Source organism: Micropterus salmoides, unplaced genomic scaffold, assembly GCF_014851395.1.
Source record: "Micropterus salmoides isolate LMB-PRFRI ecotype aquatic unplaced genomic scaffold, ASM1485139v1 Ms_hic_scaffold_19, whole genome shotgun sequence".
NCBI lineage: Eukaryota > Metazoa > Chordata > Actinopteri > Centrarchiformes > Centrarchidae > Micropterus > Micropterus salmoides.
This window is the reverse complement of record NW_024041039.1, coordinates 9,994,825-10,009,229: the sequence shown is the minus strand read 5'-3', so window position 1 is coordinate 10,009,229 and position 14,405 is coordinate 9,994,825. Positions and strand designations below refer to the sequence as shown.

The following is a 14,405-nucleotide window of genomic DNA, read 5'->3' as shown; positions in this document are numbered from 1 at the left end:
CATGGTTCACTTAATGAACTGTAGCTCCCCAGTGCCGACAGCACTCATGCAGCACCAAACAACGACACTCATGCTTCACTGTAGGCGAGACACACTTGTCTTTGTACTCCTCACCTAGTTGCCACCACACACCCTTGACATCATCTGAACCAAATAAGTTTATCTTGGTCTCATCAGACAACAGGACATGGTTCCAGTAATCCATGTCCTTAGTCTCCTTGTCTTCAGCAAACTGTTTGCGGGCTTCCTTCCAAGATGACAGCCAGGAAGACCAATTTGATGCAGTGTGTGGCGTATGGTCTGAGCACTGACAGGCTGACCCCCCACCCTGGCAGCACTCATACGTCTATTTCCCCGTGCACTCAGCTTATTTGGTTGACCATGGCGAGGCCTGTTCTGAGTAGAACCTGTAAGGTCTTGGCCATCGTGCTGCTGCTCATTTTCAGGGTCTTGGCAATCTTCTTATAGCCTAGGTCATCTTAATGTTGAGCAGAAATTATTTTTTCAGATCCTCAGAGAGTTCTTTGCCATGAGGTGCCATGTTGAACTTCCAGTGACCAGTATGAGGGAGTGTGAGAGCGATAACACCAAATTTAACACACCTGCTCCCCTTTCACACCTGAGACCTTATAACACTAACAAGTCACATGACACCGGGGAAGGAAAATGGCTAATTGGGCCCAATTTGGACATTTTCACTTAGGGGTGTACTCACTTTTGTTAACAGCGGTTTAGACATTAATGACTGTGTGATGTGTTATTTTGAGGGGACAGCAAATTTACACTGTTATACAAGCTGCACACTCACTACTTTACATTGTAGCAAAGTGTCATTTCTTCAGTGTTGTCGTATGAAATGATATAATCAAATATTTACAAATATTTGAGGGGTGTACTCACTTTTGGAGCTTTCAGTTGTATCACGTGATCTTCCTCAAGATCCAGATCAGCTACTAAAGGGACCTTTTGGTCAGATTGTTTTATCAACTACTTTTTCGAGGGCCAAGAACAAATCTTAGTACCTAGTTCTGATTTCAGCACAATGTTAAATCTTATGAATAATAATAATCTTTATTTGTAGAGCACTTTTTACACAAGTTACAAAGTGCTTTAACAAGTGTAAAGACAGTAATACCCAAAAGACAATAATACAAAAACAATACAAGATAAAAGCATGAAAACATAATATGAAGTTTCCCACAATGCTTATCACTTAGTCATGTTAAATATGACTCCCGTAGTAGTATGATGTAGCTGCACCTTCATATGTTACATAATGAGGAGTCCCATAGCATCAACACGGGGTCTTCCATTTCTTCTGCCTCCCCGCCCCCCAATGCTGTCATCTGGAGAATGCTCCTAGAGCAGCCATAAAAATGTCTCCAGTGAGGAAATATTGCCAAATTAGCAGGACATGCCGGGGTCCCACAAGTGAAATATCATAAAATACGATGCAAGTAGGTCGTCCAGTTTTCGGAACAGAGGTGGGTTTTCTTAAACAAGTAGCTCTGCAAGGCTGAGATTTAAGGGGATTTGCAAAATGCAAATTTTAAGTGTGCCTGTTTTCTCCCCTTTTCTCATCTGGCGTATTGCAAGATTTCAACTAATTTGCACAAAGACTGATTGTTCTGGCATTAAAGCGCTTTCCTGAGGAGTCATATCATGCATAGCCTTTGGTTTTATTTCTGCTCTTGACACAGAGCCTTTTGCTGTTGCATGTTTCTGCAGCGGGGAGGACATGGTGGCTAAAAGGGTTACTGCCGCCTTGCACTTTATCCAGGGTCTCGCTTTTTTCATGTGCCTTGTGTTACTGTGGACTTCTCCGTCTCTGTTTCCCTCCCCCACTCTTCTCCTGACCCCTCCCCCAGCTATGGAAATGAACTCTGTGCTATGGATATGAGGGTGAAGATGAGGTTTGCAGCAAATTTCCAGCCCTGCTTGCAAGACAGCCTCTTGGCTCACTGCCAACATTTTGCAAGTCCTCTCTAGCCAACCAGAATTCCTGTCGGCAATCACCTGACCCTGAATTCCCAGACAAAGAAATGTTCATGCTTTCTTTTTTTAAGCGATCTCTTCTACCCTGAGAGTGGGGGTGAAAAAAACCTAAAGCCCCACACTGGATTATGAGGGTTGCGCGCTGGTGTGTATGGGTATGTGCACTGCATTGTTTGTTTGATAACACGGGGATAGTGTGCATGTTTGATTAGCCTGCTTACAACGAGGTGAATATGCTGACTTCAGGTATTTCCACGAGAGTTGTCGTAAACCATCTGCTCTGCACAGCTTAAAGGGAAACCGTCTCTTTAAAAAAGGAAGAGTGAGCAGGCTTTAGCCGTGTTTGGGAAAAAGTTGCGTGCTTGAAAAAACTTTTTCCCGTGGGGTGAATATGTGCTGAAACTATTTCCTGTTTCGTAGCAGCGCCTAGAAATGTCAGAGTAGTGTAATTCTTTTCAGATATATTTACCTTGAAAATGTTGCTGTTCCACCATGATTTCACCTTACATAACATTTAACTGTGAAAAAGGTGTAGTTGTTGTATAGGCCTCAAATCCCTTTCCTTCCTATCATTGTGTACTTTTTCCTGTTTGTCTCAGGACATAGATTTACTGCAAGAAGCGTAATTTGATGACTTGAAAAGGTATTAAAGGGCTTTGGAGTAAGCTGAGCAGCCTCTTCAGGGAGCTTGTTTAACAACTTCACTTGTGGATTCATGGGGAATTCTGTTTATGTATTCATGGCTGACTCTGTAATATTCCTAATTATTTCTTAAAAGCACGCAACACAATGAGAACCAGATGGTCTATTTTGTTGTGACCCCCCTAGGCCACTCGTGAAATGCACAGCCTTTGTAGGGATCTGTGCTAAAATCAGGCTAATGAATGCAGTACCACAGAACCTGCCACTTGTGCATTTTCAAACAGTATTTCCACTTTAAACACAGCCCTTTCCAAGGTTTAAGATCAGCTGTTGCAGCATTCTCGGTCTGATGCATCTTGAGTTAACTACACCTGTCGTGACTTCAGGAAGTTTAAATTATTTGTCCGCAGTCCCACTCAGCAGATAAGCTTGGGTCTTTGCAGTGAAGACATATCTCACTGTATTATCCATTAAACAATTACACAAAACAGTACCCGCTGTGGCTCTCCTGCCTGTTGCACATGAGAGACTACTGCATTCAAAGGTCAAACTCTTTTGTGTTGCTTCAAAGGCTCGCTGTCAAGTCGTGTGAGGAAATAATGTTCAGTGACAGTTTATTTCATCAACTTTTACCTTTACTCAGATTACGCAGAATGCTTGTTTGTTTTGATTTGATTGCACCTGAACTGCTACTTCTTTTTTCTTTTCTTCTAATATCAAATTTGTTTGTTTGTTGTCTTTGTCCCTGTATTACATGTTTGCTTTCAGGGCTTATACACAATGGTGTTTCATCTCAACAACTGCACTTTTGACTCTTTGTGACGAAGACATTTTCCTCGTAAAGTTAACAACCTTATAATAGGCTGTTTTTGTCTTATAAAGAACTAAAGCTACACAGTAAACGTGACCTTTTTGTTAACAAGTACAGCCCAGATTAGATACCTAAGTATCATCTGCACACCCAAGAGACCAATATCTCTTTTCTTTTTTCTGCCTCCCAGTGCACTCTGTCACCCCTTGAGCCCTGAGGGTATCATGCTGCACAGACCTCTAAGTCAGATTATCCCTTATTGTGCACCCAACATGTCTCTACACTCTGCCAGAGGCCTGTAGAGCTTCTGCTTTCACAAAATCCATAGCAAAATCCACTGTTAGTACAGTTAGGTTTGGTTTTTCCATCGTATTCATATATAACATAGTTTTTCCAGGATGGAAAAGTGTAGATGTTTTCACTGTGCGGTTGTTTAAACACATTTGCTCTGCTGTGTTTATACATCTACAGTATGTCTGCTGTCATTTTAGGTATTTGTCTTCAGTGCGCCGTGACTGCGGATATAAGTGGTGGTATTTCTGAGCTGTCAGTGACGGGCAGGCGTGCGTAAATGATAAAGACCGCATTGTGCCCCTGCTACCTCCTTTCCTATTTTCCCCTTTAGACTCGGAGAGACTGTCTTGCTGGTGGAGCTGCACACACACTGTGAGGCCCCCAAAAGGGGGGCATTTACAACTGGGAAGAAGTCCAGAGACAAATATCTGGTTCTTATAGCCACTGTACTTTCTTTCCTCCCCCCACTGGCATTTTCAGCGTCACTTTCTCATTGGCTCTGAGGAGAAGGAACCCTGGAGACATTCTGACCCTAAACACACACAAAACGAGCACAGTAACAGTAGCTCAGGCACTTTATTGCCATTTACAGATCTCCCAGTATACCTGTTTACCTATAGTGGTCACCAGAGAGGAAGTAGTTCACTCACACACAGCTTTGCAGTCATACTCAGTCAGCCCTTTTCTGCCCGTCTACACCAGCAACTGCTCTCCTCACTTGCCGATATGATTACAGATTGGTTCTCCCCATACACATAACACATCTAGCAGTTTAATTCAGTGGTTCTCAAAGTGAAGTCGGAGACCTCTAGGGGTCCTTGAGGTTCCAGGGGGTCCCCAGCAAAAAGGGGAAACTATTATTTTCACATGTAAGTAACACAGTGACAGGAGATATGGCTATTTTGGTTATGGGTTTCACACACTTTCTCTATAAATAAATCATCTAAAAGTAAAAATCCTATCCGGTTGGGGACCCTAGGACAAAATCTTATCAAACAGGGGTCCATGGTCTAATTTATGTCCAATTAGGGGTCCTTGACATGAAAAAGTTTGAGAACCACTGGTTTAATTGACATTTGTTAGTTTTTGCAGTTGACCATCTGGAACCACACATCCAAGCAGGCTGTCGAACACTAACTCCAATGTGCTTGTGCTGGAGCCAAGAGGACTAACACATATGGCCAAGGGCTTTGAACCATCCAGCACTACAGTACAGATATTTATAAACCACACCAGAGCCTCTTGATTGAAGAGCACATGTTTCTGCTCTTCTGTGCTGAAAGCCCTCCCCATGCCGTCTAGGCACCACCTCCCCTTAAAGGCACTATTGTTTACGAATCAACAGGGAGAGTGGACGGAGGACTGTGCTATACTCTCTCCTTCTTACCTTTTTTCTCCTTTCCACACACCCAGTCCACCTCTGGACATTTACAGTGTGTGTGAGACCTGAGAACTTGAGAAAGACTTGAGGAAAGTAAGCACAGCTGTGCAGCACAGCTCTCACATGGAGCCTATAGTATCACTAACACGTGTTTACATATGGGGCTGGAGATATATTTTCTGCATGTTTTGAAGAAAAGGAGTGAGAGGAGGAGAAGAAAGTTAACATGTGTGTGCATGTGAGTACTACCGTGTGTGTGTGTGTGTGTGTTTGAGAGAGAGACATCAGAATGAGTGCAGCTGTTGGGGATTTACTGTGAGAGGCTTAAGTCCCGGCTGCGTCTCGTCCTCTCTGATCGACCTAGCGGTTCAGTGTCAGGTACCACAAACCCAGTGAACTTGCTGTTGCAGCTCTGGACATTAGAGTTACTGTATACTGTGCTGTTGATAAATGGGCCTTACAGTTAGAGATAAAGCCATGTTTACAAAGGCTGTCACACTCCCACAATCAAGATTCTGCACTTACACCACAGAAACAACGTGCTCAACTAAATTTCTACAAATGCTATCAGCCTCTATTTATACTGTATTTGCTAGTAATACTATTTCATTGAGTATGCAGCTTCAAGTTGAAATGCGTGCTACGTAGTACTCACTTGTCCACCCTAATCAGATAATCTATGCAATCATATTCTGCTTGATACTTTTAAATGAACAATGGGTCAGATGACCGTATATAATGTGACAGGTGTCGCTTTAAAGTGACAAACCCACAGAGAATTATCTTCCGTCTCTGCATTTACCCTCAGTTCTTCAGCATCTTTTAGCATCTTCAGCTCATTTTTTTTGGTTCACTCTCATCAGCGTCTTTTCCAGCCCAAGTGGGCAGCTGTTTTCAGCACACAAGATAAAGTCACTCAGGCAGTACCGACAAAGTTAGTGACTAGCTGGTGAACACAGTAGAGCTAAGGCGCCGGATATTTCCCTCAGGAATTGGCGACCACCAGAACAGAGCTAAAAGTCGACATGGGCTTGCATTCACTGGGTGAACAGAAATAAAGCTCCAAATGAATGCTGATGTTGCTCTGTGTCTGCTAGATGTTTAAATAGGCAACTGTTGGCTAACATGTAAGCTATGACAACACATAAGTTGACGATATGTCAGTGTTGTGTTTACAGCTTGTTCTGTTGCCTCCAAGTTTATTAAGAGTCAGACATTTGTTCATTGTCAGATAGCTGGTATCATTTTCAGCTCTGTGTGCCCTGTACAAACACATTTCAGGATGTGTCTAGCCTAGCTTAGCACAAACCTGTCTGATTTTATTTGCTATGTTTTGTTTATTAAGCATTTCGCTGTTTAGAGCCCGAACACTGTCAAGTACTCAAAGATTACACTCAATGCATGGTCAAATCTATTTGAAATCTTTGTCTTTCTTTCTGCTTCGACTTACAGTCAGTGGCCAGTTTTTTTTTTTGTTTGTTTGTTTTTTTTTAGGTACACCTGTTCAATTGCTTGTTATCACAAATAGCTAATCAGCCAATCACATGGCAGCAACTCAGTGCATTTAGGCATGTGGTAATGGGGCAGTGGATAAGACACATGCCTTTGGTGTGGGAGACCTGGGTTCGATTTCCACTGTGACACATCCACCAACATGCCCCTGAGCAAGACACTTAACCCCTAGTTGCTCCAGTGGGGTGCGACCTCTGACATATATAGCAATTGTAAGTCGCTTTGGATAAAAACGGCTGATAAAATGGATGATTATGATGTAGACATGGTCTTGCTAAAATTTTTACCAAGCATCAGAACAGGGAAGAAAGGGGATTTAAGTGACTTTGAATGTGGCATAGTTGAGTATTTCAGAAACTGCTGATCTACTGGGATTTCCATGCACAACCATCCCTAGGGTTTACAGAGAATGGTCAGAAAAAGAGAAAATATCCGGTGAGCGGCAGTTGTGTGGAAGAAAATGCCTTGTTTATGTTAGAGGTCAAAGGAGAATCGGCAGACTGGTTCACTGCACCTTTGGGATGTGGTGGAACAGGAGATTGGCATCATGGATGTGCAGCCAACAAATCTGCAGCAACTGCATGATGCTATCATGTCAATATGGACCAAAGTCTCTAAGGAATGTTTCCAACACCTTGTTGAAAGTATGCCACAGAGAATTACAGCAAAAGGGTGTCCAACCCGGTACTAGCAAGGTGGACCTTTTTTTTGTGTGGCCTGTGTATTTCCTGATTTATATCTATGAGTATGGGCCCCACGTCCTCTCACACTTTTCTTCTTCACAGAGGTGACCAGGAAGCAATGGTTAGCTGGGCATCGTGGTGGACATTAAGAGCATTGTTTTCTCTGAAAATCCCCTGAGAATTTCTGTTTTTGAGTTGATATGTCTGCCTTTTTTTAGGCCCTAGTCTATCTATTCCTTCCTGTCAAGATTTAGACATTTTTCCCGATTTAAATCATACTTTTTAAATACTACTGTACATTGCATCTTATTGTGCAAATATTTGTATTAATTAATAATTGTTCATTTGAAAAGGTATTTTTGTACAGTAGATAACTTTGTTAAATATAAGCACATTTTTCAGCTGGTATTAAAAAGTCCTGAACACACCATCTTAAAAGACCTGTCCTCATCACTGCTGTCACTGGACTGTGTTTCAGGCAGAGAAAAAGGCCAAACTGATGTCAGCGATGAATGCGATGAAGGATCACGAGGAGAATGAAACCGAGACCCAGGAAGAAGAATCAACAATAATCAAGCACCTAGCGCCTTCAAAGCAGCAACAGCAGCAACCTCATCTGCACACTCAGTCACAACCTCAATATCAGCAGCAATTGTTGCCACAACAACAACATCTGCCGCCTCAGCAGCAGCAGCAGCAGCCTACTGACCCCGCTTCCCCTACTGTGGCTACGACCCCTGAGCCCGTCGCCATCGGAGGTGGAGAAAAGACATCCCCCAAGTCTGCAGACACTGAGCCTGAATATGAGGTAAGATCATTTTGAGCTCGATTCATGCTGATTAATGTCCGGTTTTAGACTTAACAGGATTTTACAACAGCAATCTCTACTGGAAAAATGATTTAGTTTAAGGCCAGGGGTAATCCATGTTAAGTAAAGCATCCATTCATTTTTTGGGAAGTTATACACTTTAAGTGATTTACAACTGTCCGCCTCGTGGAGATCTGAAAGTACAAAGATAGCAATTACATCATGTTGAATTTTAAGTTTTCACTGTTTGCATGCTGCAGCATAAGAAACATTATGTTGTGTGTGTTTTTGTGGTAGGTTTTTTTATTTCACTCAATGTAAGCGTTGTATAGCTTCAATTATATACAAAATATATAAATAATGCTATTATACAGTGTGATTTTCTTCCTGAATGTGTAAAGATGGACGTCATTTGAGTAAAGTTCCCAGACTTTATGCTTTTTATAAAACTATGTACACACATGTAGTACAACTCCCCAAACTAGTAAACAGACTTTGATGTATAAAATCTTGCCCTTAACAAAAAATGAGAAGTTTCAAGAATGTTAATTTATCTATTTATGCATTCACTTTCTTAAATGATTAGTGAAACAGTTAGGATATATGAAATGAATATGTTTACAATCTATAATTTTGTCATCCTGATTACTGTAATCTTACTATTTTGGCCTAATCTGTACACACAACATGTGTTGGATGTCTGTCTGTCCTGGGAACAGAAGTCCTCTTCTTGCTCATCTGTAGGTTTCTTCCGTATTTTCCCTGTTAATGAGGTTTAATGGGTTAAAGTTTTGCCGTATCCGAACCGAGGGTCTAAGAACGGAGGGTGCCATTACTCTAAAGTATACAAAAATCCCTTGAGGCAAATTTGTGATATTGGGCTATAAATAAATGACTTGACCTGACTTTACCATCCGAAAGAAAAACAAACAGAGACAGATGGTGTTTAAAAAGGTTTCACAATTATGCCCAGAAGTTAATACAGAGCGGATGATTTGTCTTTTATTCTGGCTGCAGGACGGTCGTGGTTTTGGCATCGGTGAGCTGGTTTGGGGAAAGCTGCGAGGGTTCTCGTGGTGGCCAGGCCGCATTGTATCCTGGTGGATGACGGGCCGGAGCAGAGCTGCTGAGGGAACCAGATGGGTCATGTGGTTTGGAGATGGAAAATTCTCAGTGGTGAGTGTTTAGAGCCAACATTAATATTACTGTCAGATTTTTTTTCACCAGAAATTAAGCAAAACAACCTGCCGTTAATAGTGAAAACCACACGCTTTATAATAAGCCTTTTTTTGGGGGGGGGGGTTTGCTCAACTAATTGCTTTTTTCCAGTATAAATATAAAAATCTCCAGACATCTCAACAACATAATTTTTGTGTAAACAATGTGACGTAAACAATTTTCTGTGTATTTTTACAGGTCTGTGTAGAGAAACTCATGCCTTTAAGTTCCTTCAATAATGCCTTTCACCAACCAACTTATAACAAGCAGCCCATGTACAAGAAAGCCATCTATGAAGTGCTAGAGGTGAGAATAAGAGCAGTGGGTTTCAAAATCTTGTTTTCAGTTTGGGTGATTCCCTCACAAAAGAAAAAACTGCCTATTAAACTGAGCTCATTGCCTTAAACTGGTAGCACTGTACAGTTGTTTTCATTTCTTTAAAGGAATAATTGGACTTTATGATAATTGACCTTATTGCACAGAGCTAGATGAAAAGACTTATGCTGCTCTCCAATCTGTTTGCTAAAATTGATAGATGATTAGCATAGTTTAGTAAACAGCTAGTCTGGCTCTGTACAAAGTTCAGAAATACCCTTTCTAGTACCTCTAAAGCGCACTAACATTTTTTTCAGTTAATTTGGTCCGTACTCAATCAGAAATAAAAGAACAACATTATTGTGGTTTCACATGGACTTAAGTACTAGAACTGTTTCTTTTTATTAAATTCTTTGCAAGAAATCATGTGGTGTATGTCAAACTACGATAAGATACAATATACTTTATTGTGCCAGTGAGGAAATTCATTTTGGGCTTAGTGATGCTGCATTTATTACAACCAGTAAATAAACTATTGGAACTATTCCTTGAAGTCTTTCCTGAGCATCTAATTAGCACAGGCACATACAAAAAAAGGAGGAATAAAGATAAAATAATTATGATCCCTTTTTGGGATCATAGGCAGCTGTGGTCTTTTGTTGAGACATTGAATTGACCACACTGAATCAGTAGGTGTAAATTTCTGAAGGTATATTGAGGCTAAACTTAAATCACACATGTTTTTCATGTATTCGTAGGCAGCTAGCAACCGGGCAGGCAAAGCCTTCATGGCCTGCCCTGACAGTGATGAGACAGAAACCTCCAATTCAGTTGAAATGCTGAACAAGCAAATGATTGACTGGGCTATGACAGGATTTCAGCCCACTGGACCCAAGGCCTTAGAGCCACCAGAGGGTAAGAGGAAGTGAATTTTCAAAAGTCAAAATGATGAAGCTTTAATCGTTGGACTTTTGCCTATGTTTGTTGCCAGCTACTGGGAGTCTTGACTTTTTACATTTTCAAGGAACTTCTCATGTGTATCAGCTCATGCTGTTGTATGTAATATTAATTATCTAATATGCTGTGCACCCCAGAGGAGCGAAACCCATACAAAGAGGTTTACCCTGAGATGTGGGTGGAACCTGAAGCAGCAGCCTATACCCCTCCTCCAGCCAAAAAGCCTCGCAAAAGCACAGCAGAAAAACCCAAGATCAAGGACATCATTGATGAGAGGACACGAGGTAAGGTTCCTCATTTATTAGGTTAAATAGGAGTCATGAACTCTATATTCCTTCCCTTGGGGAGGGCTCAGCAGAGTTATACATCAGAGTTAAGTGGTCAGAGAAGTCGTGTGTGGATTAGAGTGGCTTAATGAGTGACTAAGCAAAAAGGTTTGGGCTGTTCCAATGACAATTAACAGTAGTTTTAGTTCATTCCCAAACAAGCTTTATTATATATATTACTGTAGGATGTCTTGGCAATGAGTACCTGATTCAGTAACATAACGGACACCCATATTGGTGTAGCCTAATATTAGAAAATCTGTTGTTTAACTTATTAGTACAATGGATTCTCTGAAATTCTTGTTTCATTTCATAGTATTGCATATATAAAGTATAAAGTTTGCTTACTGATTGACTATAGAGTATTTTGAATGAATATGTTAAAGCAAAATTTTTTTAAACTCTCTCTCTCTAATTTATTGTTGGACAAAAAAGAGGAAATAATAATAAAAAAATCCTGCTCAGACTCTTGGTTCTCAGTCGAATACATTAGCATCTGATTATTTATCCAACTTTGACCCTGAACTGGATGATTTAATGAGGCAAGAAATAAACCTTTTAGCTATATAAAAATACTCCAGAAGCATTTCGTGTACCTTTTTAGTTATACAGGCATGGGTAATTATTACTACATTAAATTATTTTTCTTATAATAATAGCTCCTCCTAGAATTTGGTATACCACACAACCTTTGCGGTTCCTTATTTACATAAATTATCTGCCTAGTGTTAAATTTACATCTAATATATGACTTCTGTCACCAACAAATACAATCTTTTATTCTCATAGAAACGTCAGGAACCTCATGTTGTTGCAAAAAAAAGTCCCATTTACAGGAGGGGTTTCTTTTCATTTGAGTAGAAGAGATCCTCTTTTGTTAATAAGCTCTACGCAGTTTATTGCTATTAAAAGATTCTGCTAGTACCTTTCACAACTACCAAAACAGAAATGGTCATGAGCTGCAGTCTGCATACATGTCCAATTTTGAATTTCTCACACAGGTGGTGTAATCTGGAATTCAGTTCCCTCTCAATTAAAATTTGGTGTTATTGCACTCACACTCCCAGATAGAGATAGATATAGATGGATGGATAGATATCCATATCACCAAATTTAACACACCTGCTTCCTTTTCACACCTGAGACCTTGTAACACTAATGAGTCACATAACACCAGGGAGGGAAAATAGCTTATTGCCAGCGGTTTAGACATTAATGGCTGTGATGTGTTATTTTGAGGGGACAGCAAATTTACACTGTTATACAAGCTGTACACTCACTAATTTACATTGTAGCAATGTCATTTCTTCAGTGATGTCACATGAAAAGATATCAAATATTTACAAAAATTTTGTGAGATACTGTGTGTGTGTGTATGTATGTATGTATGTATATTTATTATCTGTGAGAATAAATGAACTAAAACAACTGAGCTAAAATTGGAACTGTGCCTCACAAATTTATTGCCAAGTGTGGATTTTGTTAACCTACATTTCTTATCAGGTGTATCTTCTGTTGTATTTTCTATTTTCAGAGCGGCTTGTTCATGAAGTGAGACAAAAGTGCCGCAGCATAGAGGGTAAGTGATGTGTCCTCTGTGCGCTCTAGCTTGTAGCAGCACCGGGGGGCCTCTCAGGGGATGAACACCTAGACGTCTTACACTTGCCCTTGTTGTTGACAAGCAAAGCTGCAGAAATGTATGCGTCTGTGTTAATAAAATGATAAAAGAGTACAGATGTAGAAATAACATTTCCATGATTTTTCCTTGCTCCCTTGTGAGTTCTCTCCAAACATACCAGCTAAGCTCATTAGAGTACACCTGCTTCACAGCTGTTCAAATAATTCCGTTGAAGTGTAAAGTTCGGAGCGTCACAGAGTATTCACACCTCTCTGACCTGTTAACTACTGACATACTGCACTTCTTTTCTACAGACATCTGTATCTCCTGTGGAAGTCTGATTGTTAGCCTTGAGCACCCACTATTTGCTGGAGGAATGTGCCAGAGCTGTAAGGTATGACAGTGGTTATTAAAAGTCTGGGACTCAACTCCAGCTACTGTGTCGTAAGAACAAAAACAGCTCCTTTCAAAGCTAATAATAATCTGAACATATTCCAAGCAGCACCTGATGTGACCCCATAATACGGAGTTGTTTTTTTTGTTTGTTTTTTCAAATGTGTCAAACTGTTTTATCTTGCCTCTTTTTCACAGAACTGCTTCCTAGAATGTGCATATCAATATGACGATGATGGTTATCAGTCATACTGCACTATCTGCTGCGGAGGACGAGAGGTGCTCATGTGTGGAAACAACAACTGTTGTCGGTAAGGTTCCTACTGGGTTCTACTGTGCAATGGAGGCAGGTGGTAATAGACACCACAATGTCTTCAACAGCAGTGTGAATGTAAATCATGGCAGCATCTTTTGTACAAAGAAAGAATTTGTACACAGTCTGCATTGTGGATGGCAGTGTCAGCGTATCCAAACAAAATGTACTATTGTCAGGTTTCCATCCAAACGCAGTGCGAATTTCCAGTAAAAGAACATTTGAATTAGTGCAAGTTTACATCGACTACCGTTATGTTATACAAACGCAATTTGAAAAAAAAATGTGATAAAAATTGGTGACACGACTGCGACACACTGCTGAACCTAGAATTTACACAGTTCCTTTTTTTTGTAAATATTTCCAGAAATGTTCTGTAACCTTAAGACAGATTGTTCAAATCTCCATAGGACGCCAAATAAATAAATAATAAATACATCACCTTTTTATATAAATCATCCACAGCCCATAGTGAACAGTTGTTTTTCCAATCCAGATAGCAGGATTGTGACATGATTGTTATATTGAATACATATAAGAGGCTTTGTAGTGGTGTCAAAAATCTCATAGCACTGATGTTAGGCACCATCACGGTGGTCCAGTAGAGAAGCGGCTTATCACAAATAATATATAAAGTGTGGTTGTATGTCAGTTGAATAGACCACTGTTAAATATAAAGAAATAGTCTGAAAAAGTATCCTCGCATACCCAGACTACACGCTTTAAGCCTATAAAAATACCATTGAGAACAGATTGAGCCTTGTAAGTCACATGTTGGACCAATCAGCAAACAATGGTTTGCTGTGTGTTTACTGTAGATGATGGCATTTGACATTTGGATGACATTTTGATGACAACTTGCTGCCTCTCAAAACTCATTCGAAGCCATTGAAACTAGGAACAAAGACTGATACTGCAATTGCGTCACCATTTTCTGACCTCTGACTAATTTAGAAATAGATTTTTGGAGGAGAGTGCTGTCAGTCATTAATTGTTCAGCATACTTTAATGAATAAGGCTGACGATAGTCTATAGTATATGCTTCTGTTATTGTCAACAATTAGTATTAAAAGATAGAAACTAACAATGCATTAGTCCTTCACTTCCCCTTCTGTGGCACTCAGCCAATAGTGAGTATT

At 40.3% G+C, this 14,405-nt stretch overlaps 1 protein-coding gene across 4 annotated transcripts in view; it reads left to right on the top strand.

The window, feature by feature from the left end:
* The window catches only part of dnmt3ab (DNA (cytosine-5-)-methyltransferase 3 alpha b), a 45,063-nt gene that overhangs the window by 20,367 nt on the left and 10,291 nt on the right, over nt 1-14,405 (top strand). For all 4 annotated transcript variants that reach the window (XM_038729123.1, XM_038729122.1, XM_038729121.1 and 1 more), the window contains 8 exons: nt 7,797-8,126; nt 9,144-9,302; nt 9,543-9,650; nt 10,418-10,574; nt 10,754-10,900; nt 12,477-12,521; nt 12,875-12,954; nt 13,152-13,264. In XM_038729123.1, coding sequence (XP_038585051.1) covers nt 7,797-8,126; nt 9,144-9,302; nt 9,543-9,650; nt 10,418-10,574; nt 10,754-10,900; nt 12,477-12,521; nt 12,875-12,954; nt 13,152-13,264 — 1,139 coding nt within the window. The remainder of the gene's footprint in view (nt 1-7,796; nt 8,127-9,143; nt 9,303-9,542; nt 9,651-10,417; nt 10,575-10,753; nt 10,901-12,476; nt 12,522-12,874; nt 12,955-13,151; nt 13,265-14,405) is intronic.